General features: G+C 32.5%; 1 protein-coding gene across 3 annotated transcripts in view; it reads left to right on the forward strand.

The window, feature by feature from the left end:
* The window catches only part of ATRNL1 (attractin like 1), a 776870-nt gene that overhangs the window by 224000 nt on the left and 529541 nt on the right, over positions 1-23329 (forward strand). For all 3 annotated transcript variants that reach the window (XR_002338976.1, XM_021074415.1, XM_021074416.1), the window contains exon 19: positions 6702-6839. Coding sequence is in view for 2 of the 3 variants with exons in the window: in XM_021074415.1 (XP_020930074.1) it covers positions 6702-6839 (138 nt within the window). In the remaining variant the exon portion in view is untranslated. The remainder of the gene's footprint in view (positions 1-6701; positions 6840-23329) is intronic.

A 23329-nucleotide genomic window follows, 5' to 3' on the forward strand; every position in this document is an offset into this window, starting at 1 on the left:
CCAGCTGATCTTGGGCTATACTTTTCTGTCATTTTGTTGATTACCAACTCAATCTCCTTTTTAGAGTCTATTTGTATTTTCTATTTCTCCTTCAGTAAGTTTTGGTAGGTAGTGTCTTTCTAAGAATCTGTCTCTTTTATTTAGGTTGTCTAGTTTATTGTTGTTCATAGCATTTCCCTACATCCTTTTCCCCAGCCTTTTGTCAGTGGTATGTTTCATCTTCCATTCCTGATTTTAAAAATTTATGTCTTCTCTCATATTTCTTTATAATTCTAGCTGAAGCTTTGTTGATTTTACTGAACATTACAAAGAACACTTGTTTTTGGCTTTGTTTTTTCCTTATTGTTTTCCTTCTTTGGATTTTATTTAACTCTGATATTTATTATTTCTCTCTTCTACTTGCTTTGAGTTTAGTTTTCTAGTTCTTTTTTAGTTTCTTAAGAAACATAGTTAGGTTAATGTGAGACCTTTTTTCTTTTTAGGCTTTTATAGGTAAAAAATCTTCCTGAGCAGTGTTTTGGTGTTTCTTGTAAGTTTTGGCATGTTATGTTTTGTTTTAATTTACCTGAAAGTAATTTTTAATTTTTCTATGATTTGTTCTGTGAGCTACATGGTTATTTAGGAATATTTTTCTTAATTTCCACAATTTCTGATTTTCCCAAATTTTTCTGTTGTATAAAATTTTTCTAATTTTATTCAGTTGTGGTTAGAAAACATACTTTGTATTAAAGACTTCTGTCTTTTTAAATTCAGTGAGGTTTGTTTCGTGACCTAGTGTATAGTCTTTATCCTGAAGAATTTTTTATGTGCATTTGAGAAGAATATATATTCTGCTCTTGTTTTGATTTTTTTTTTAGTTATGTTCATTTAGTTCTGTTTGGTTCACTTGGCTTATACTGTCGTGCAAGTCTTCAGTTCCCTTGCTGATTATCTATCTAGTTCTATTCATTACTGAAAGTGAGGTGTTGAAGTGTCCAGCTATTATTGTTGAATTCTTTACTTCTATTTTAATTTAATTTTTAAAAAAAATTATTTGCTTGATGTATTTTGAAGCTGTATTAGCTGCATGTATGTTTACAAATTTTATATCTTCTTGGTGGATTAACCTTTTTATCATTATAAAATGCCTGTCTTTATCTCTAGTAACATTTGAAAAGTCTGTCTGATCTTTATATAGTCCCTCCACCTTTCTTATGGTTGCTGTTTATACACTATTTCTGTTCTCATCCATTCATTTTCAGTCTATCTATACCTTTAGAGGAGTCTTCTGTAAAAGGTACATAGTTAAATCTTTGTCTTTTATCTGATGTGTCTTCTCTACCTTTTGACTGAATTGTCTCATCCATTCACATTTAATGTTATTTTTGATGTAATTGGATTTATGTGTTATTTTACTTTTTTCTTATATATGTCTTGAATTTTTGGTTCCTCTAGTCTTTATATTTTTTACAGTAAGTGAATATTTTCTAATGTAACATTTTAATTTTTAGTGATTTTTTCTTTATATTTTTGAGTTATTTTCTTAATGGTTACTCCAGGTTTATCATGTATGTATTAACTTATTAAATATCCTTCAGATTTATACTAACTTAATTACAGTCAGATGAAATAATGTTACTCACATAGATCTGTTTCTTCCCTTTTTGTGATATTGTTATACATAGTGTATCTGTATATGTTGCAAATCCAGTGGTGCATTTTTACAGCTATTACTTTATATGATTTTATTTCTTTTAAATTATCTCAGATAAAAGGACAAGTATATATTTATAGCTTTTGTTATATTAATCTTTGTTTCTATCTTTTCTGGTTTTCTTCATTTGTTCCTGTGGGTCTATGTTACCATCTGCTAATACGGTGTCATATCTGTAGCCTAAAATAGATTTTCTCCCATCTAATTCCTCTGTGCTGTTGTTAGGAAATGTTTTACATTTTATGTGTTAAGAGGCCCAATAATACCACTAAGTATACAATTTAATATATATTTTAAAAATCAGGTGAAAGAAGAAAAGATACACAACATATATTCGTACTGACTTTTGTAATGATGTAATTACTGTTGCCAGTGCTCTGCTTTATTTTGTGGAGCTAAATTATTCTCTGGTCATGTTCTCTCCACTGGAAGAGCTTCCTTTAGAATTTCTTTTCAGGTGTATCTCCTGACAGTGAATTCTCTCACATTTAATCTGTGATCACCTTCATTTTACTTTAATTTCTGAAAAGCAGCTTTGTTGGGTAGAAAGTTTTTGGTTGACAGTTCTTTGAGAACTTTGATATATTATCTCACTGCCTATGGGCCTCCATTTTTTCTGGTTAAAAGCTGGTTATTAATCTTATTGAGTTTTTTCTATGTGTGGAGTTATGTTTCCTCTTGCTGCTTTCAAGATTTTCTTCTTGTCTTTGGCTTTTATCACTTTTATTTTAATGTGTCTGTCAGTCTCTTCATGTTTATTGTCCTTAAGAGTTTGTTATGCTTCTTGGATGTGTAGATTAACATTTTAATCAGATTTGGGGACTTTTCAGGAACTATTTCTCCAAATAAATTTTAACATTCTTTCTCTGCTTCCTGTCCTTCCAACCCTCCCATTATGCATTAAGTTAGGTCCCACATTGAACTGAGGCTTTGTTCATTTCTCTTCTTTCTTTTTTCTCTGACCTTAAGCTTACATGATTTCTATTGATCTGTCTTTAAATTAGCTATTTCTTCTGCCAGTTCGGATTTACTGCTGAATCCCTTTAGTGTAATTTTCATTTCAATCTTTGTATTGTTCCACATTATGACTCCCAGTAGCTATTTCTTATAATTTCCATGTTTTTATCAGTATTCTCTTTTTGATGAGACATTGTTGTCATATCTACCTTTACTTCTTTAACCATAATTTTCTCATTTTTCTGCCTTTAATTATTTTGAATATTTTTACTGTCTTCTAGTTTTCCTTTTACTCCAATTCTTGGGGTATCAATTCTCATTTTTATTATCTCTCTTTTTTTCTAACTCTCCTTTATGGTGCCTTATAAATTTTCATTTTGAAGTTTAATTCAATAGGTGGTTCTCTCTCTCTCTCTCTCTTTTTTTTTTTTTTTTTACATATTAGAGGTTGGCTAAGCAAGTCCTTTAGGCCAAACCTGGTGCACTGCCTATTTTTGTAAATAAAGTTTTTTTTTTATTGGATTATAGTTATTATCAATTCCTTGTATATTGTGTATGGTTTCTTTTGCACTACAATGGCAGAGGTTGGTGTTTGTGAAGAGATTGTATGGTCTGCAAAGCCTAAAATACTTACTATCTAGCATTTTACAGAATAAATTGTTTCCTAGCCTCTGTTCTTTGGTATATTTGTGTGACCTGAGTTGTGGAAGTGTTTCAAGGGGTCATTTACATCTGCTTTTGCAAGGTGCATGAAGATTTTTTTTTTTTGTTTAAAGAACAGATTTTAATATTAATGTTTGATGTTGGTGTTTCTCCACCATATGAACAATGTGAATTTCAACCCTACCTCTATGATTAGAACAGACTTTTAAGTTCCCAGAAGTGACTTTTGTCTTTTATACACATACCCCAAAGGACTTAAGGTTCTTTTTTGGGCTTGTGGCATATTTTAGTAGCTTTTTCACAAATAGGGGTTATAATTGAAGGCTTAAACTTTGTAATATGGTTCAGTTTATCTCTCTTACTTGAGTATGACAGAGATTATATCTCCTGGCTCTGCTGGTTTTTGAAACCCATACCTACCAGCTCTTGCTTGTTTTTCCCCATGTATTCTGTCACCACCTTAAACTTCTCTTTAACATTCTTGTTTTGAATTTTTGCTCTATTTTTAGCAATGATATTTCTTTTTATTTTAAAGGTTTATGTTTTGAGAAAAGTCGGAGGTAAATTTTAGCTTTGATTTTCTGTGTATATTTTTTTGAATTTCATTGAGAATGCCAAGCAGGTATTTTTTTAATGTTCTGCATCTTTAGAAAGCATGTATTTTTCAAAACTATGTACTTTATTTGCATATCAAGTGCTGAGTTTTTCATTATGTTTATTTTCATTTCTTTCTGTTTGTGTGTACATAGATGAGGAGCCATCTGGGCTGGTTTTAAAATTTAAGCAAAACAGTATGGATGACTTCTCTTTGGTTTTTACTCATGTTCCGGAACCAGATTGTTATTAGAATTTTTCAAATAACAGTGTCTCCTAGAAGAACTATTAGATACCAACTTGCATTACCTGTTGATCCAACACTCTGATGGTAGTGGGGAAAAAAAGTCATCATATGCTTAATAGCCTTTCCTGTCTGTATTTGATACAGTTATTATGCCTGGGTCCTGCTTTCTGTAATATGCCTTCTTTGCCAGTGCTGTCATACTAGTTTCAAGCTATAGCAATGTCCATCATTTTTTTTTTTTTTTAAGCTGGAAATTTTTCTAGCAGTGAGGTCTAAATTATACCAGTGTTCTGTGTGGTCTATTCATTACATGGAACATTATACTTTCCTGTATCAGACATCCTGGCAGCTGTATGGAGGCCTACTGGTGATGTGCTTCTTGATTGCACCAGGTCCCAGAACTGCCCTTAGAACTTCTCATTTTCAGGAGGGTTATGGTTGAGTGGCATTATGCCAGGAGTCCTCTTTTGATTCCCAGAAGTATTGTAGGTTACTACTTTCTAGTTTTATTTATGTTGTTTTCATCATACTCCATATCCTGTTGTTGTTGGCAAGTTTTCTTATTATTTCATTGGCAATCTATGAGGAGGATATTAGATGAGATTGCTAAATTTAGTGATTTTATTCAGAAGTTAAGGCATTTTGTTTTGCTCATGAAAAAATTTAGCCAGAGGTGTCATAAAATACGTGTAGTAGCCCATCTCTTGACTTTTTCAGATTTAACACTTTTCAAATAGTAAGCACTCAATAACGTTTGTTCTTACCTGAGTGAATTAACCTTAGCAGTTTTACATAAAAATTTCTGTGAGACCATAACTTAAAATTATAAGCACAAAGTTAAAAAAATTTAAAGTTCTTATCATTTTTTCTTATTATAAAAGTAATTGGAATTCTCATCCTGGCTCAGTGGTAACAAACCTGACTAGGGATCCATGAGTACTTGGGTTCGATCCCTGGCCTCACTCAGTGGGTTAAGGATCCAGCGTTGCTGTGAGCTGTGGCTGTCACAGATAAGGCTTGGAATCCTGTGTTGCTGTGGCTGTGGCTGTGCCTGTGGCTATGGCTGGCAGCTGTAGCTCTGATTTGAACCCTAGCTGGGAACTTCCACATGATGTGGGTGAGGCCCTAAAAAGCAAAAAAAAAAAAAAAAAAAATCCCGAAAAAAGAGTAATATAAATTTATTTCTGTAAGTTGATAATGTAGAAAAATCTTACTAAACTAAAATAACCATCATTAACTTTTCCACAGACATATTTGTACATTTAAAAACAAAATTCTGATCATTATAATGTTTTGAATCATTATTTTATTCAATTTATTATGAACATTTTTCTTATTAAATTTTCTTCTAGCTCTTTCATAATGTAATATAAAGTTTGAAAACTATATTGTAATTTTCTCAATTCCAGAGGAGGAGGAAGATTATTTGACATTTTCCATGATGAAATGTCATTCCTATACTATGTTATACTAGAGTTATACCTCTGAAAATTTCTGTAAGAAAGTATTTGCTTTTTTACTCTTTTTCTTTACCCTTTGATTCAACTTGCATTGATGACCTTATGGTAATCTCTTGGGATTTTCCTCTCACTTTCAAATTTTCCATGTACAATAGGTCGCAGCTGTGGCTCAGATTAAATCCTGGTCTAGGAACTTCGATATGCTGTGGGTGTGGCCATAAAAATGTTTAAAAAAAAATGCTGTGTGTTAATTTTACACTCATATATTTTCCTGAAATAAGGACTTCCACACAATTTTATATATTTATCAATCTTTTAAAATTATATGAAAATATAGTTAAGATGCATTTTAACATTCTTTATCAAATCCATATTATTCATTCTTAGGTTTACTTAACTTTAAGATGTCATAGTCACATGAATCTTTAAGGAATATATTAGAAGGTATTCCCCCTATAGCAATACTTTATGTTTCACTTTATCTGTAACCCCTGTTTTACAGGTCATAAGGCAAAATTTCAACACAGAATTATTTGTGTCTATTAATATTTTGAGACATATGAAAAAACTTGGAAAATGCTCTTTGGACTTTGCTACCATTCAGATTTTTAAAATAAATTCTTCGTCTTAGGGAAAGAAAATACCATCTGATATCACTAATATGTGGAGTGTAATAAAAATAATACAAAAGAACTTATTCACAAAACAGAAACAGACTCAAAGATCTTGAAACCAAATTTGGGTTGACCAAAGGGGAAATGTTAGGATGAGGGATGAATTAGGAAGTTGGGAATAACATATACCAACTACTGTGTATAAAATCGGTAGGTAACAAGGACCTACTATATAGCACAGGGAAATTATGCAGGACTCTGATAACCTATATGGGAAAAGAATCTGAAAAAATATATGTGTATGTGTCTGTATAACAGATTTACTTTGGTGTACACCTAAAACTAACACGTCATGGTAAGTATCTATATTCCAATAAAATTTTTTAAAAAAATGAAAAAAAACTTTGTCTTTATAGTAATTATACTTGATATTGTTACATAGGTTTTTTTTTTTCTTTTGCTATTTCCTTCAGCTTGCCAGTGTAATGGACATAGCACTTGCATCAATAATAATGTGTGTGAACAGTGTAAAAATCTTACGACAGGAAAGCAATGTCAAGATTGCATGCCAGGTTATTATGGAGATCCAACCAACGGAGGACAGTGTACAGGTAATTTTTTTTTTTTTCTTTCACCTCAGTGTATTTTTAGTACAGAGAAGAAAATTGAGAAGAGTAAACCTCTTGTGGAAATATATTTTATTAAAGAATTTTTTCAATTATATCTTAATATTTTTGGAAGGTAATATATATTTATTAGAGACTCTGTGAACTATAAAAATTCTGTGATATATTTGCTTTAAGAAGATCTTACTTTTTCTTATTTCAAAATGAATACATGATTACCATAGGAAATGTATTGAATGCAGATAAATGAAAATAAAAAATTACCTATAATCTCATTATTCTAAAATAGTCAGTGGTAATGACTTTTTTTTCTTCCGCTTTTCAGGGCCATGCCTACAGCATATGGAAGTTCCCAGGCTAGGGGTCAAATCGGAGCTGCAGCTGCCATCCTACATCACAGCCACAGCAATGCAGGCTCCGAACTGTGCCTGCGACCTACACCATAGCTCACGGCAACGCTGGATCCTTAACCTACTGAGTGAGGCCAGGAATTGAACCCATGTCCTCATGGATACTAGCTGGGTTTGTTACCACTGAGCCATGATGGGAACTCCTAGATTGTTTTTTAGTAATAATAGTAAGTTATCATTTTACTTTAGAGATAAGAAATCAAGGTTTTTTTGTATGCCTCAGATCCAGAAGGTGTGTTTTTTTGTTTTTGTTTTTTTTTTTCTTTTTCCTATGGACAAGGTGGTAGTACAGCATAAGTTTTAAGAGAATGGATTTAGAATCAGTCTTTGGCTGAAATTCCAGCTCTGCCACTGTTTAAATGTATGACTTCGGCTAATTCACTTAACCTCTCAGTGGTTCATTTTTCTCATATGTAAAAGGGAGATGGTAATACTTCATTGGATTGTTGTAAAGATCAAGTGAGATCATGTGTAATAGAGGCACATATAATAGGGATTGAATCACATTAAAAGAGCAAAAGAGCATTGTAAGTGCTGTTATCTCAGTTTTCGATCATAAAGCCCTTCTTTTCTCTTTTTTCTTCTCTATCCTGCTGCTGCTTTCTCCTACTTTTTAAAAAGAATTTTTGGTCTTTCTTTTAAAAATTTCCTTTTAAATTGCATTTTTTTTTTTCAGTGCTAGTAACTACTTCCTCTCTGGTTGGTCCTCATTCCTTATTTTTAATGTGCTTTTTCTAAATAGAGATTACTTCTATTGCACAGAAAAGCCTCAGTTGTTGGCTATAAGATGAGGAGTCTGAAGTGAGCATTGGGTCTGGTCCAGATGAAAATTTTAACGGTACCTGTATATTGAGATCATCTGGAATGCTTTTAATAAGTACGAAGATCTGGGCCAGTCCCTAACATAATTAAATCAGTATCTTAGTTGAAGTTATAGGGTGATTCTTGATTCTTTTCAAAGTCTTCCCAAATGACTCAAATATACTCTCAGAATACACACAGAGAATGCTCAGCTCAGCTTTAGAGTCAACAGAATTACTCCGGCAATATCAGGTTTGTGCTGACTGAAGACAGGTGAATGGAAGTTTTGTGACATGGGAAGCCTTGACCTGTGGAGGCTCTATTACATGAATTGGCTGACAGCCACCATACTCATAGCTTATATTCACTGTCTCATTTCAGCTTCACAACAGTTCACAACTGGGAGGAATCACAGTTATTTCCATTTTACATACAACCCAAAATATACAAAGAATTTAAGTACCCAAGATTACACTGCTGATAAGAGGAAGAATAGGTCTGATTCCTAGATCTAGCTCTTAACTCTTAATGCAGAACTGGTGTTAAGATGGACAGGGAGGATCCTGTAGCCCTTAGTTAAAAGCCATAGCGTAGTGCTGTGTTCAGTGTACACAGAAGTTGCAGTAGATATAGGCATAGTGGAATCCTCAAAGTTTAGATCTTACCTATTAGAGTCATAGTATTTTGTTAATTTATGTTTATTAAGAAAAAGATAGGAAGATGTTGTATATATACACAATGGAATACTACTCAGCCATAAAAAAGAACAAAATAATGCCATTTGCAGAAGCATGGATGGAACTAGATACTCTCATACTGAGTGAAGTCAGAAAGAGAAAGACAAATCCAATATGCTATCACTTATATCTGGAATCTAATATATGGCAGAAATGAATCTTTCCACAGAAAAGAAACTCATGGACTTGGAGAATAGACTTGTGGTTGCCAAAAGGGAGGGGAGGGAGTGGGATGGATTGGAAGCTTGGGGTTAATAGATGCAAACTATGGCCTTTGGAATGGATTAGCAATGAGATCCTGCTAATCCATTGGGAACTATGTCTAGTCACTTATGATGGAGCATGATAATGTGAGAAAAAAGAATGTATACATGTATGTGTAACTGGGTCACCATGCTGTGTAGTAGAAAAAAAAATCATATTGGGGAAATAACAATAAAAATTAAAAAATAAAAAAAAGATTTTTGAACCATCCTGTTTTCCAAAGCATTTTACTATGAAATTTTTAATTTATTTTCATTTTTATTTTATTTTTTCCGTTATGCGGCATATGGAGTTCCTGAGCAAGGGATCAGATCTGAGCCACAGCTGGGGCCCATGTCACAGCCATGCTGAACCTCTTAACCCCCTGTGCCAGGCCACAGATTAAACCCACATCCTGGTGCTCCAGTGATGTCACCTATCCCGTTGCACACAGTGGCAATTCCCTGACTTTTTGATAGCCAGGAATTTCATTGGACAAAAAGTATATTTCAGAAAAAGTTTATATATATAATCTATGTACTATTTCCATAACTTTTAAGAAAAAAATAAAACCCTGGGTTTCTTTTTTCAAATTGCAGTTTATATGTGTTTGCAACCTTTCATGCATTTGATGTATCATTGTTGCTTTATTTTACTTTATTAAAATGATTTCATTTATGCTCCTCCAGTTATTTTAATGCCTATGCAATAGTCCTTGGGGATTTTGTGAAGTAATTTACTTAATATACTTCTGTTATTTATAAATTGCTTCCAACCATATCCCCAATTTTAGAACATTATTATCACTTTTTAATTATGGTGAAATCCACATAATATACCATTAACCATTTTCGGTATATGAGTCAGCGGCATTTAATACACTCATAACATTGTGCAACTGTCACCTCTGTTGAGTTTCAAAGCATTTTCATCACTCCGAAAGAAAATGCCATACTTATTAAGCAGTCATCCCAGTCCCTGCCAAGCACTAATCTGTTTTCGTATTTTCCTTAATTTATATATTTTCTTATTCTTGACATTTCATATCAATGGAATCATAAAATATGTGACTTTGTGACTGGGCATCTTTTACTTAGCATGATGTTTAGTAATGTTTAATAACCATTCTTGTAGCATCTATCAGTACTTTGTTTCTTCCTTTTTTTTTTTTTCTTTTTATTTGTGGCCTTGCCTAAGTATTAGGAAGTTCCTGGGCCAGGGATCTAACCTGTGCCACAGCAGCAACCAAAGCTGCTGCAGTGACAACGCTGGATCCTTAACCTGCTGTGCCACAAAAGAACTCTGGTACTTTGTTCCTTTTTATGGATGAATATTATTCCATTGTGTGGATATAGCACAATATTTTTACTCCTTTATTCATGTTTTCCCCCACCATTTGGACACGTGATTAGGGCTGCTATGACATCACTACATTTTTGTTTGAATGCAGGTTTTTAGTTTTTTGTGGATAACCCAGGAGAGGAGTCGCTGAGTCATGTGGTAATTTTATGTTTAACCTTTTGAGGAACTGTCACATTGTTCAAATTGTTTGGCATGGTGGTTGCACGATTTTGCATTCCTACCAGGAATGAGAAGGATTCCAATTTCTCTATATCCTTGCCAAACAATTGTTATTTTCCATTTTCAGAAACTTTTGGCCATCCTACTAGGTGTAAAACACTTTGTTGTAGTTTTGATTTGTGTTTCCCTAATGACAAGGGAAGTTGTTGGCCATCATATATTTTCTTTGGAGAAATGTCTGTTCAAATCCTTACCCATTTTAAAACAATTTTTTGAAATTTTTTACTGTGGTAAAATATACATAACATAAAATTTGCCATTTTAACCATTTTTAAGGTTGTAGTTCATTTGCATTAAGTACATTCACATTGTTGTGCAACTATCATTTATCTCCAAAACTTTTTTCATCTTACAAAACTAAAGCTATGTAACCATTAAAAAGTAACTCTCCCTTCCCCAAAAACAGCTTTTAGCCACTATTTTACTTACTGTCACTATGAATGTGATTATTCTAGGTACCTCAAATAAATGGAATTATCCAGTATTTGTCCTTTAGTGACTGTCTTATTTCAATTCAGGATTTTTTGGTGTTGTGGCATGTGCCAGAATATCCTTTTATTGTGGACGAATAATATTCTGTTGAATGTTTATGTCACATTTTAAAAATCCATTCATCCATTAATGGATGCTTGAGTTGCTCACACCTTTTGACTGTTGTAAATAATGCTGCCAGGAATATGGATGTACAAATATTTATTCGAGTCTTATATCTTTTCGTGTGCTTATTGGCCACTTGAATATCTTTGGAGAAATATCTGTGCAAGTCCTGTGTTCATTTTTGAATTGGATTATTTGGTTTTGTTGTCGTTGAATTGTAAGAGTTCTTCATATATTCTAGTCATGAGAGTCTTATCAGATACATGATTTGTAAATACTCTCTACCATTTCATAGGTTGTCTTTTTACTTTCAAGACAGTGTCCTTCGAAGCATAAAAGTTTTCAATTTTGATTAAGTCTTTAGTTGCTGGTATTTTTGGTGCATATCTAAGAATCCATTGCCACAGTAACGTCATGAAAATTATCAAAGTATTTGTCAGCATAGGCAAAAGGAATGTCTGGACAATGATAATTAGCTAAAAATATTTTAAATTAAAACGGTGAGTTTTCTCATTCCAGCAAGCATTGTGCCTTTAGAAATATGTTCCCCTTTGGGGAAGATACCTCTTTGCTAGGTCTAAGGCTAATTGAGTTATTTCATATTATTTTTGTTGCTGACATTACACATCTGGCAAGCTGAGGTACAATGGAATAGAAAATTAAGAGAATGAAAAATAAGTATCTTTCTTATTTACTGTTGCACATTCTCTGGTAGTTTATGAAGCTTTAAACAATTCCTTATAGTTTCCTTTTTTTTTTTAAATTTGGCAAAGTAGTATTTTGCTGTCTATAATTTTTCTGTGATGATGTGATATATGAAATTCATTTTTATTTCTTAGAGTCACATTAACTATCCAATTAAATAAACGATATGTAACATCAGGTGAATTATATTTAATGGAAAAATGGACAAAATGAACTTACAGGAAATAGCAAGTAAAAGTTTACTGCTATTTCTTCATTTTTAGTTTACCTTATTGAGATGAGTTCATTTCTTAATTAGTAGATGCATTTATTGAAATCCAAAACCCATGTGATATTAAGGGAAAGAAGGAGATAGATTTATATTTGAATGGTAAGGCTTTAAATGTACTGCATATTTAGATATACTTTTTAAAATTCACCTTACTAAAGCTTAAGCATTGTTATAAATATATAAATGTACTTGTAGACCTCAAATTGGATTTAACTTTTGGCATATTTATGGCTATTCTATTATTACAATTAACTTTGGAAGTGCTTTCTTATTAAAATTATTTTATTTCTCACTAATGTTAAGGAAGATTCTATGATGCAAACTGCTATATGCCTATCTATCTATCTTTGTAGCTATGACAGAATATAACATTGGTAAGAGCTTGGGCTTTCGAATCATATTGATTGGATCCATATACTGGCAATGCCACTGTCACCTCTTCTTAGTGTGTCACTTTCCTCACCTACAAAATACAACTAATTTAATATATTGCGAGGCTTAAATGAGGTGCATTACATTTGAAATAATATATGTTTGCAGCTCATGTTTATGATGCAAGCTATTATTGCAGTTATCATTATTACCACTATTTATAATATAGTCAGGCTTAGTATGTTAATATAAATGAATGATTTAGACTTCTGGGACAGTATTATTTTTGCCATATTATGTCAAATCTGACTTAGACATTTTAGTAAACTAAAATAGGTGAAAGTTTCATTGAACAGAGAAACAGCTCAGTCTGCTACAACAGCTTACACTATGTTACTTTGCAATGAAGGATCACCCTTGACTTCTACTAATATTGATTACTTACTATATGCAGAAGAGTGTGTTAGGACTTGAATTTATATACAGTTGACTTGAACAACTCTGATTTGAACTGCCTAGGTCCCTTATACACAGATTTTTAAAATAGTAAATATTGTATACCACACTATCTGCATTTGGTGGAATCCTGTGTGTAGAGGATGCAGAACGGGGCGTAGGAGGAGCCTGGTATACGGAAAGCCCGACTGTAGTTATACAGGATTTTTGTGTTGCATAGAGGGTCGGCGGCCCTAACCCCCCTTGTTGTTCATGGGTCACCTGTACATTTAGTGCTGTAGTAGTGTTACATTGAAGTTAGATGATAGAATCAGGGACCAAGAGGTTAATTCTGATGGGAGGATCTGGGTGGGCCTTTGAGAGTAGAGGGCAGTTTGTGAGCTTCAGTGATTAACAGATTTCTTCATTGAGCTCTAGCTCTTTTTGGTTAGTTTATTGCAAGATACTTATTGGGTTTGGTTGGTATTATGAATAAAGCCTTTTCTTTTGACATTGTATTCATAACAGGCCTTAGTAAAATCTAATATTTATTAATTTATGTCTTTTTGTCCATTTTATTATTCTTTTTCTAGGTTCACAAATAGTATACTTATGTGATTTTCTTTCTGTATTTTTTTTCTTTCAATAGCGAAGAAGAAACTTTTTTTTTCCAGCTTACAGGTAAAAGAGTTCTTTCAACATAGTGACGGTTTTGTTTTTACGTTTGTTTCCTATTAGTATAACTTATGTTTTCTTTTTGGTATATTATTAATATCTGTCCATAGCAGACTTTTACAGAAATGCTGAAACTTTAATAAACACTCTGGGCTATGACACAGGTATTCTCCGAGGCTTGAAAAAAAAAGAAAACGATTTAGCTCTTCTTTCCCTCTACTAGGATGGGAGATTATTTTTTATTTTTTTATTTTAAACCTTTCTTACACATTGCAGATTGTTCATAGAAGCTGAAAGTTTATAACCAAATGAACTAAAGCATTTCTTAAAATAAACGTAAGAAGCTCATTTCTCTGAATATGGGAGCATTGACCGGGATAATCTAAAAATTCAGATAAATGAAAATGATTTTATCTTTTTTTTTTTTTTTTTTTTTTTGTCTTTTCTCAGGCCGCACTCGCAGCATTTGGAGGTTCCCAGGCTAGGGGTCTAATGGAGCTGTAGCCTCTGGCCTATGCCGTAGCCACAGCAACGCAGGATCCGAGCCACGTCTGTGATCTACACCACAGCTCACAGCAACGCCAGATCCTTAACCCACTGAGCAAGGCCAGGGATTGAATCTGCAACCCCATGATTCCTAGTTGGATTCGTTAACCACTGAGCCTCAAGGGGAACTCCGAAAATGATTTTATATGGAAGTCTTGTTTCCATTAATTGTTTTGACACAATAAAATTAAAACTTTGTATTTTCTGAGTACACACATTATCATCCCCTGTGGCAGAGAAAAGCCAATCTGAGATTGTAAATATTTCAAAGAGAGGTTGTTCAATGAATAATTATATAATTATATGTAGATATTTTAGTATATAATATAGTCATGAAATTAAATTTTGATCAAAGATTCTCTTCAGAATGACTTTTTAATATAAACTTAAGAAAATAAAAAAGGCTTTAAAATTACATAGAGCTGGCTGTTTCAATTGTATGATTAAAATACAGTCTTCCTCGCATTGCTTCTGTAATATTTATATCTAGTTTCTCTTTTCTCTATATTAATTCTTAGAAACCCTTTGTTTTCCTTGAGAAGTGTTCCTCTACTGTCAAATACTTAGTAACCCTCTTTTCTTTATTTACTCCATCTCTTCAAGCTCTTTTTATCCTTTTTTGTTCTTATAAAAAGGAATTTTAAGGACAAGAAGAACTGATTGCATGGAAACTGGCCCTGACATTATCAGGTGTTTTAGAATGACCTTTGATTGTGGGTTATTAGAAGATGCAGTTTTCCACTCTTTTCTGTTAGACTTTTACCCAAACTATCTGTGGGTTGAGTCTGAGGAAACTGCTAGAGTTTCTTTGGTCCCTGAACTTTTAAGTGCTGGGGAACTTTGCCGTGCATGGCTAACTCTGATGCCTTTCTCAGCATCATCACCCTTCTTTCTTTTTATTTGCCCAAAGTTTTACTTTCCATCTGCCCTAACATGAATTAAAATTTTATTTCAACTTTGGGCATTTGGTTAGTGTTTTTTTAGGCTCCGGATCTGATGTTATAGAGTGTCTCCATCTCTGCTTTATAAGGTTTTGACCATGATGTGTTTTACTTAAATGCTTTCTTTTCCTTAAGATGTTCACTAATATATCTCTTATGTATTTTTCAAACCATTTAATAATTTTAAATCCACAAATACAATACTAAACCTGTTTGGAGCCCGTTAGAAATCTTTATTTTAGCTATGTGATCAGTATTTCTCTTTAACCTATTTGGTGCCATTTAGAAACTATTATTTTTATCTGAATGTTCAGTATTTCTCTTTAATTTCACTTGATATGATGCTTAGCTTCCCTATCATGTATTGCTTTAGGGTTTTGTGTTACAAAAACATGACACTATTTGACTTTTCATTAAGTAATTATTAATTTATTTAAAAGTACAAATGACTTTTAACCTAACATACAAAGGTTATGAAATTCCTGTTAGCTTCAAATGACTGGTCTAGGATGAAAACTAAGGGGTAAATTTAAAATGAGGTATACTTCTTGTATTTTAAAATATATGAAACATTTATTTAGTATGCTACAAAAAGTTAAAGGTTAACCAAGAAAATAAAAGCATGTATTTAGCATTTTCTGATATTTATAGATTTTTTAAAAGCAAAATTAAGCTAAATGCAAATTTGTATATACATTTTTTCATATCAGATAGTGCACAAAAACCCAGTGATGGTTAAAAATTAATTATATATTAGAAATGCCTAGAACAGTTGAAAAAAACACCAGGATAAATATTCTCTATAGATATTTCAAAAACATATTAAAATCCTCCTTAATATATTATTTAAGAAGAAACCCCTTTTCTTCAAAGGTTCATTTTTATATATCATAATACATGAATGCAAGTATTTGCTTTTCTCTTAGTCACATATACTTTTATTTTTTATCTTGCTTTTTCTTTAAAGGCTGATTTACTGATTTTATGGTAACCGTAATCTACAGTTTTATGCTTTCAATATTTAATTGTATATTTGGTAAATAGTACAGCCTACTTTATTAAGCAATTTTAACTTATTTTTTGACTTGAAAATTTCTGGACAAGGCATTATTATTCAAATTAATGTTCAAAAACTGAATTCATTGACTTTATTATTTAAAAAAATATTTTCCTTTCACGCGCACCTTAGTTTATAGTAATACAACTCTTTTTAGGCTCAATTTCAATGGTACTTTTGATTCCTTCCTTTTCTTTAACCCTTGTATTCTGTCTGAAGCTGAGTCTGACTCTGCCCTTTCTGATACTGTCCCCTCCTCATATTCCATTATCCTTATTAGTTTAGGCTCCCATGGTTCCTCTTTTCTTCTGCTGCTGTTGGATGGTAAAGAGTACCTAAATGGAATAGGCCCTTATTAATTTGTTGAATTAATGAATGATTACCCTCCTCTATGCAGTCTCTCCATTTGTAATCCATCCTTCTACCTCATTTATTGGAAGACAAAGACATAATTTTTCTTCCTTCAACCTTCAACTATTTTATTACCATTTCTAAATCCTTTCATCATCTCCATAGTATCTGTGAAATAAATTAAAAACTCCTCGACAAGACTTTCAATGCCTTTTATGCTGTGACCCTAGTGATTTTTTTCTGCCTTCATAAGCTGCCATATTTCTCATATTCTACCTCATCTTTACTTCTCTTTTCCTCTATGCCCACATTTAAATTAAGACATCAACATTTTCCTCGTCAGCCAAGTTCCAAACTTTATATTGAGAACATATATAACTAAAATTTAATGGTAGTTTATTTATGCCAGGGTCATTGCTAAGAACTTTGCCATTTTTTTTTTCATTTTCTCCTAAGCATTTTGTCAAGTATATACAATTATATATTTTTTTTTCAGAGGAATAAACCAAAGATACAGGTCTAAGAGTCATGTTAAAGGTTAAGTCAGCAAGTGATGGACCCAGGATTCAAATGTGAACTACCTGATTCTTGTGCTCCACGGCAAATACATGCTTATGTCTTTGAAGCTAGATGTAGTCGGTGGTCAACTTCTCCATTTCAAAGTCATAACATTGAACTGCCATTGTCTAGTTGTGTCTCCCTTTGCTTTAGCTTAGCCCATTTAATAGTTTCAAAATAGATCAGCCTCTCTTTGTTTTAACAGATCCTTTATTCTGTATCGAGGACATTCACAATACTGTATTCTGTTCACCTCATATCCAACCACTCCTTCATGTACGCCCACCTCTATACTCATTTTTATTGCCTTTACTTATCTGGACACTACTGTGCCCCTGGACTCCATTACTTATTTTACAAACCTCAGCTCGGGAAATTTCAGCCTGAAAACTTGTGGTAATTTCTTTCCTAACTTCAGGCAGTGTTGGTACCTCCATGATGATAGCCATCCATGTTTGTGAAAGTCATCGTTTACTTGTCTAGGTTGGATGAGAAAAGTTTTGTCCTGCTTGTTTTTATCTTTTGATATTATTTTTATGTCCCTATTACACAGGTAGTAGTACTCTGCCTGGTGATGTCATTAGTTCATTGCTATAGTAATATTCCTAAGAAAACATAGTATTTGTGTCATCAGTTTTACTCATTTTTATATAATCTAAAAGGAAAAGTAATTTAGACTTTCTAGCTAGGTGGCCTTCTTATTTCAACAGGTATTTTCACTTTAGATCAAGAGCTTCTATTTTTCGCATGTTGATTTTTCCACTTTCTTTTATTTTTTAGTAATAGAGCCAACGGCGAACCAATATGGCTCTGAAGTTTGCTCTGAATGAGGATTAGTTTTAATAATTATAAATGGTGTTTCATTCTGTACTTATAGTTTATTGAGCAATAATCCAATATTTTGTATGTAATATTTTCATTGTCTGACAAGTTATATGAAGTTTAGATAAGGAAGAAAAGTGTAGTTTATGTAATTCTTTTCAGTTTACAGTATTTCCAGGGAAGATAGAACCTGGTATCAGACTTCTCAAAGCTTACATCTCCATTTCACCTCATTAATCTATTAATTTTGGGGTCATTTTCATAGAATCTTTTATCCTGTAAACGTTTTTGGCTAACTTCAAAATATCTCTTTGACTATACCATAACCTTTGTACTTTAAAATGTCTTTTAAGAGTGCATTTTGTTTATTTGTCTATCTGCCAGCTGCTAATTCTTTCAAGTTCAAAGCTATTCGTGCTTTTATGAATCCCATTATTAGTAACAGAAGGCATTTGAGTAATTATTCACATAGGATTATTTTTTTTCCTTGCAAAAGTAGGGACTAATATTTATTGAGAAATGGAATCATTGTTTATGTTACACATTGTTAACATCCCTTCTACTCAAAAGTAAGAAAACAAAACCCTTAATATACAAGAAAAACAAGGGACGCTTCAAATAAAGTTGTTAAATATAACAACTATTACTGATTATTATTGGTTATTACTCACTTACAAATAGAAACATAAGATTTTATTATCTATTTTTAAGGGTAGAAACATTTAATATTTTCAAAATTGGAAAGGTCTATTTAATTTGAGGGGACGTAATTTCACACAGTGAAGTTGTAAGAATATACAGTGAGTTGCCCCAAGTTTCCTCTTTTTTCCCCTAAGTCTCAGTGAAACATCGCAGACTTGATATCTCTCTACTCCTTAAATTTTTTTTCAGTAGAAGTGATTCTATTTTATTTTAAAAGTTTAAATAATTTTTAAAAGTTTTATTGAATATAGTTGATTTATGATGTGATAATTTCTGTTGTACAGGTGATTCAGTTGTACATAGACACACATCCATTCTTTTTCATTTTTTCTTCTGTGTAGACCATCACAGAATATTGGGTAGAGTTCCTTGTGCTATACAGCAGGTCCCTGTTGGCCAACTATTCCATATACCACAATGTGCATATGTCAATCCCACACCCCCTACTCCTTAAATATTTTAAGATATATTTTTTAAAAACTAGGTATTCTATTAGCCACATTATAGTTATAGAAATCAGGAAGTTAACATTGTTGCATATTTATATTAAATATAGACCTTACCAGTTATCCCAACATTGTTCTTTAGAGAAAAGGAACATTCAAGACCATTAGTTGCAATCATTCTGTAGACTTCTTCAATCTGGAATATTTCTTGAGTCTTTTTATTTAATGGCATTGGCATTTTTTTAGGAATACAGGTATTCTCCACTTTTCAAATATTTGCCTTATGCCACCTTACTTTTATAAAAGACATATATTAGCACCTATTTTCACCAGCTGGAAGAAATCCAAAGAGAATTTTTGCTTTTACAGAAAGAGCCAAAAAGCAAAACTAGCATTAAGTGTTTGTTTAATAGAGCCATTATAGAGACAGCAAGCACCCCAGCAGTGAGAGTGTCATCACCACACTCCTTCCTTAGGAATTGCACTCAGCATCAAGCATCCATAGCTTTGAATTGTGACTGTGACCAGTTGTGCTTTATCTTGATTTATTTTGTATACTTGTTAGAAAGCTGTGTCCTGAGGTGGTTCCTCCTTGCTTTACCCCATTTAAGCTTATGAAAATTTTCATAGGAATGCTTTACTTTAGGGTAGGCCAGGAAACCTGTATAGCCCTGTTTTTTGTTTTTGTTTGTTTGGTGAGTGTTTAGAATATGCTGCAATCTGGCTTTGTCGACTTACCTTCTTGATTATGTTCTGCTTATACACTTTTGGCAGAAATAGCACTGAAGTTGTGCTAAATTCTTCTCCCCATATCAGGAGTCAGATGCTGTCATCATTCAGTTAATGGTAATGTTCGCTATGAACATTTGGTTAAAGTGATGTCTGCCAGATTTCTTCACTATGAAGTAACTGTTTTACCCTTTAATGAAAAAGTATCCTGTAAGAGATAGTTTGAGGCTATGTGAATCTCATGTTACTTCTCAAACTTTTACCCACTAGAGTTATGATTTTCCACAAGTGCAGATTTTCTAATTCTGTCATTCTTTCTGCAATTATTAGTTAGCTTTCTTCTACAATGAAAAATCTTTCTCTAGTTTGTTTTGGTATCTTATCTATGTACCCATCATCTATGTATGTATGTATGTATGTATGTATCTGTCTGCCTATCAACTCCGTTATTCTTTGAGCATTTCCTTATATTTTTGGCACTCATACTTTTCCTTCCCTAAATGGAATCTGGCATTTCTTAAACAGCCCTGGTACATTTATTGGGCTCTTTGCTACAGGGCTATGATTGTTTCTGGATCACATCAGCAGATGGAACTGGGAATAGATGTATGTATGCATACAGACCAAATATATTCTCATACATTAACATAACTACTCACATTGGTACCCATTTCTGTAGCTACCTGTAGTCTATAGTAAAATCCATAAGTTCACAATAATACCTCTATTTCCTAGATGTTTGATGTATACTTCTTTCTAAATTTTTAGTTTCCTTCTGTGACAGCAAGAATCTAGCTTTTCTGATTGTATTTATTTGTTTGCTCAATCTTAGAATGTGCAGAACGTACTTTCAGAATGGCTAACCCATGCTTCTGTGAAAAGGAAGTCAGCTAATTTGTGTTTAGTGTTAGTCTCTTAAATCTGAGGACATATAGTCTGTAACTGTACTTAAAAGATAATTGGGTTAGTTCTTTCCCCCTCCCCAATTCAATATGTTTGTTAGTCATTTGAATAAGAGTCATTCATTTATTCCCGTGTATAAGCATCTTTAGGATCTGCTCTGTCCATATCATTGATGTTATTTTCTTTTTTGAGTATGTGAAACCTTAACATGGTCCCCCAAATCAGAAATTTACAAAAAGCCATTCCTTCACCCCATCCCAGTTTCCTCTATTTTTTCCGTTCCATTCTCACTCATGCCTTGTGAATAATCTGTCTCATACCAGTTTCTGGTTTATCCTTCCTCTGTTACTATATTTTGATTAAATACACAGACACATATATATTTTCTAATTTTTTTTCTTATATAAGAGGTATTTTTTTCATTTAATAATTTGGAAATTACTCCATATTAGCTCCTAGAGCTCCTTTTTTTATTATTTTTAAAAATCTCCCTAATATTACATTATGAGGGTGTACCACAGTTTACTCAACCATTCTCTTAAGTATGAATATTTAGGTGATTTCCAATAATTTTCACATGTCAAAAATCAATTTTCTGTGTGCATGTGTATTTTTGTATTGTGAGAGGTATATCTTTAGGATAGACACCTAGAAGTGAGAGTGCTGTGTTAAAAGATAAACACATAATGTATCTAGTATATACAGCATAGTATATACAACAATGGCTGCACAAGTGTGCACTCCCACCAGCAATGTACAAGAATGCCTGTTTCCACATAGCTTTGGGAACAGTATGTTTTTATACTTTTTAACTTTTGTCTGATAGGTGAGAAATGGTAAATTAGTGTTATTTTTTTTTCTTTTTAAATGATTTTTTTCCATTATAGATAGTTTACAGTGTTCTGTCAATTTCTACTGTACAGCAAAGTGACCCAGTCACACACATACATACATATATATACATTCTTTTTCTCACATTATCCATCATGTTCCATCATAAGTGACTAGATATAGTTCCCTGTGCTATACAGCAGGATCTAATTGCTTCTCCACTCCAAATGCAATAGTTATTTTAATTTGTAGTATTTTTTTTATTATGAGTGAAATTTAACATATCTTCATATGCTTAGACCATTTTCATATTTTTTTGTGAATTGTCTGTTTCTGTCTTTTGTTCAGTTTTCTGTTGCGGTATTTTTAATCATTTCCCTCAATTTGTCAATAGTTCAGGAATATCTTTTATCTTTCTTTATCTGTTGAAAAATTTTCTCCAACTTTGTGTCTGTCTTTTGACATTACTTATGGTGATTTTTCTTTCTTTGTTTTTTGTCATACCATAAGTCTTTATTTTAATCTCATCAAATGTATCGCTCGAATCAGAGTTAGAGTACTTTTTGTCTGTATCCAAGTTATAAATGAAGATACCTATATTTTCTTCTATTCTATGGTTTTAATTTTTTACATTTAGATCACTAATGTATTTGGAGATTAATTTTGTGTATGATGTTACATGTGGATCCAAATTTACTTTTTCCGCTAGTTGTCCTTTTGTGATTTATTTTAAAAAGGTTTTTCTTTTTTTTGCTATTTTAGGGCTGCTCCCATGGCATACGGAGGTTCCTAGGCTAAGGGTTGAATTGGAGCTATAGCTGCTGGCCTATGCCAGAGCCACAGCAATGTGGGATCCGAGCCGCACTGCGACCTATACCACAGCTCATGGCAATGCCAGACCCTTAACCCACTGAGTGAGGCCAGGGATTGAACCCACATCTTCAATGATCCCAGTCGGGTTCGGTAACTGCTGAGCCATGAAGGGAACTCCTAAAAACTCATTTTGATTCATGATTTTCAATACAGCCTTTCTCATACACTAATATTTCATATGTACTTTGCTTTGTTTGTGGATTTTCTATTCTAATTTGCTTATCTATTTGTCTATCGAAGTGCAAGTATCACAGAGTTTTAATTATAGAGGATCTATAAATGTTTGAATGTCTAGCAGTACTGGCACTTTTTTTTGTCATTTCCTTTTTAGAGTTTTCCTGGTTATTCCTATGTGAATATTCTTCTATATGGTGATTATTATTTGTTTATCAAGTTCCAGTAAAAATTTATTGGTATTTTTGTTGAGATTGGTTTAGACTTATAAATTATTTCAAATAGAATTGACATCTTTATGATATTGGTTGTTTTTTTCCAAGAATAATGTGTGTCTTTAAATTTCTTTACTTCTCTTTTATGCCTTCTCTGAGTTTTGCTGATAGCTATTCCTAGGTATTTTATTTTCTTCATTACAATTGTAAATAAGATTTTATATTCTTTACATGGTTATTGTTTGAAAGCTATTGATTTCTGTATATTAATTTTAAATTTTTATCTTACTACCTTATTGTTTTAATTTGTTTTAACACTGATTCTCTAGGGTTTCTAAGTATACTGTCATATCATTTACAAATAGAGAGTTTTACTTTTTTCTAGCATCAATTAATTTTTCATGTATAATTGCATTGGCTAATGTCTCTAATACAATGTAAATAGTAATGGAAATATTGGGAAATCTTGCCTTGTTCCTGATCTTAATGGAAGAAATGCT

This window comes from Sus scrofa, chromosome 14, assembly GCF_000003025.6.
Source record: "Sus scrofa isolate TJ Tabasco breed Duroc chromosome 14, Sscrofa11.1, whole genome shotgun sequence".
Lineage (NCBI taxonomy): Eukaryota > Metazoa > Chordata > Mammalia > Artiodactyla > Suidae > Sus > Sus scrofa.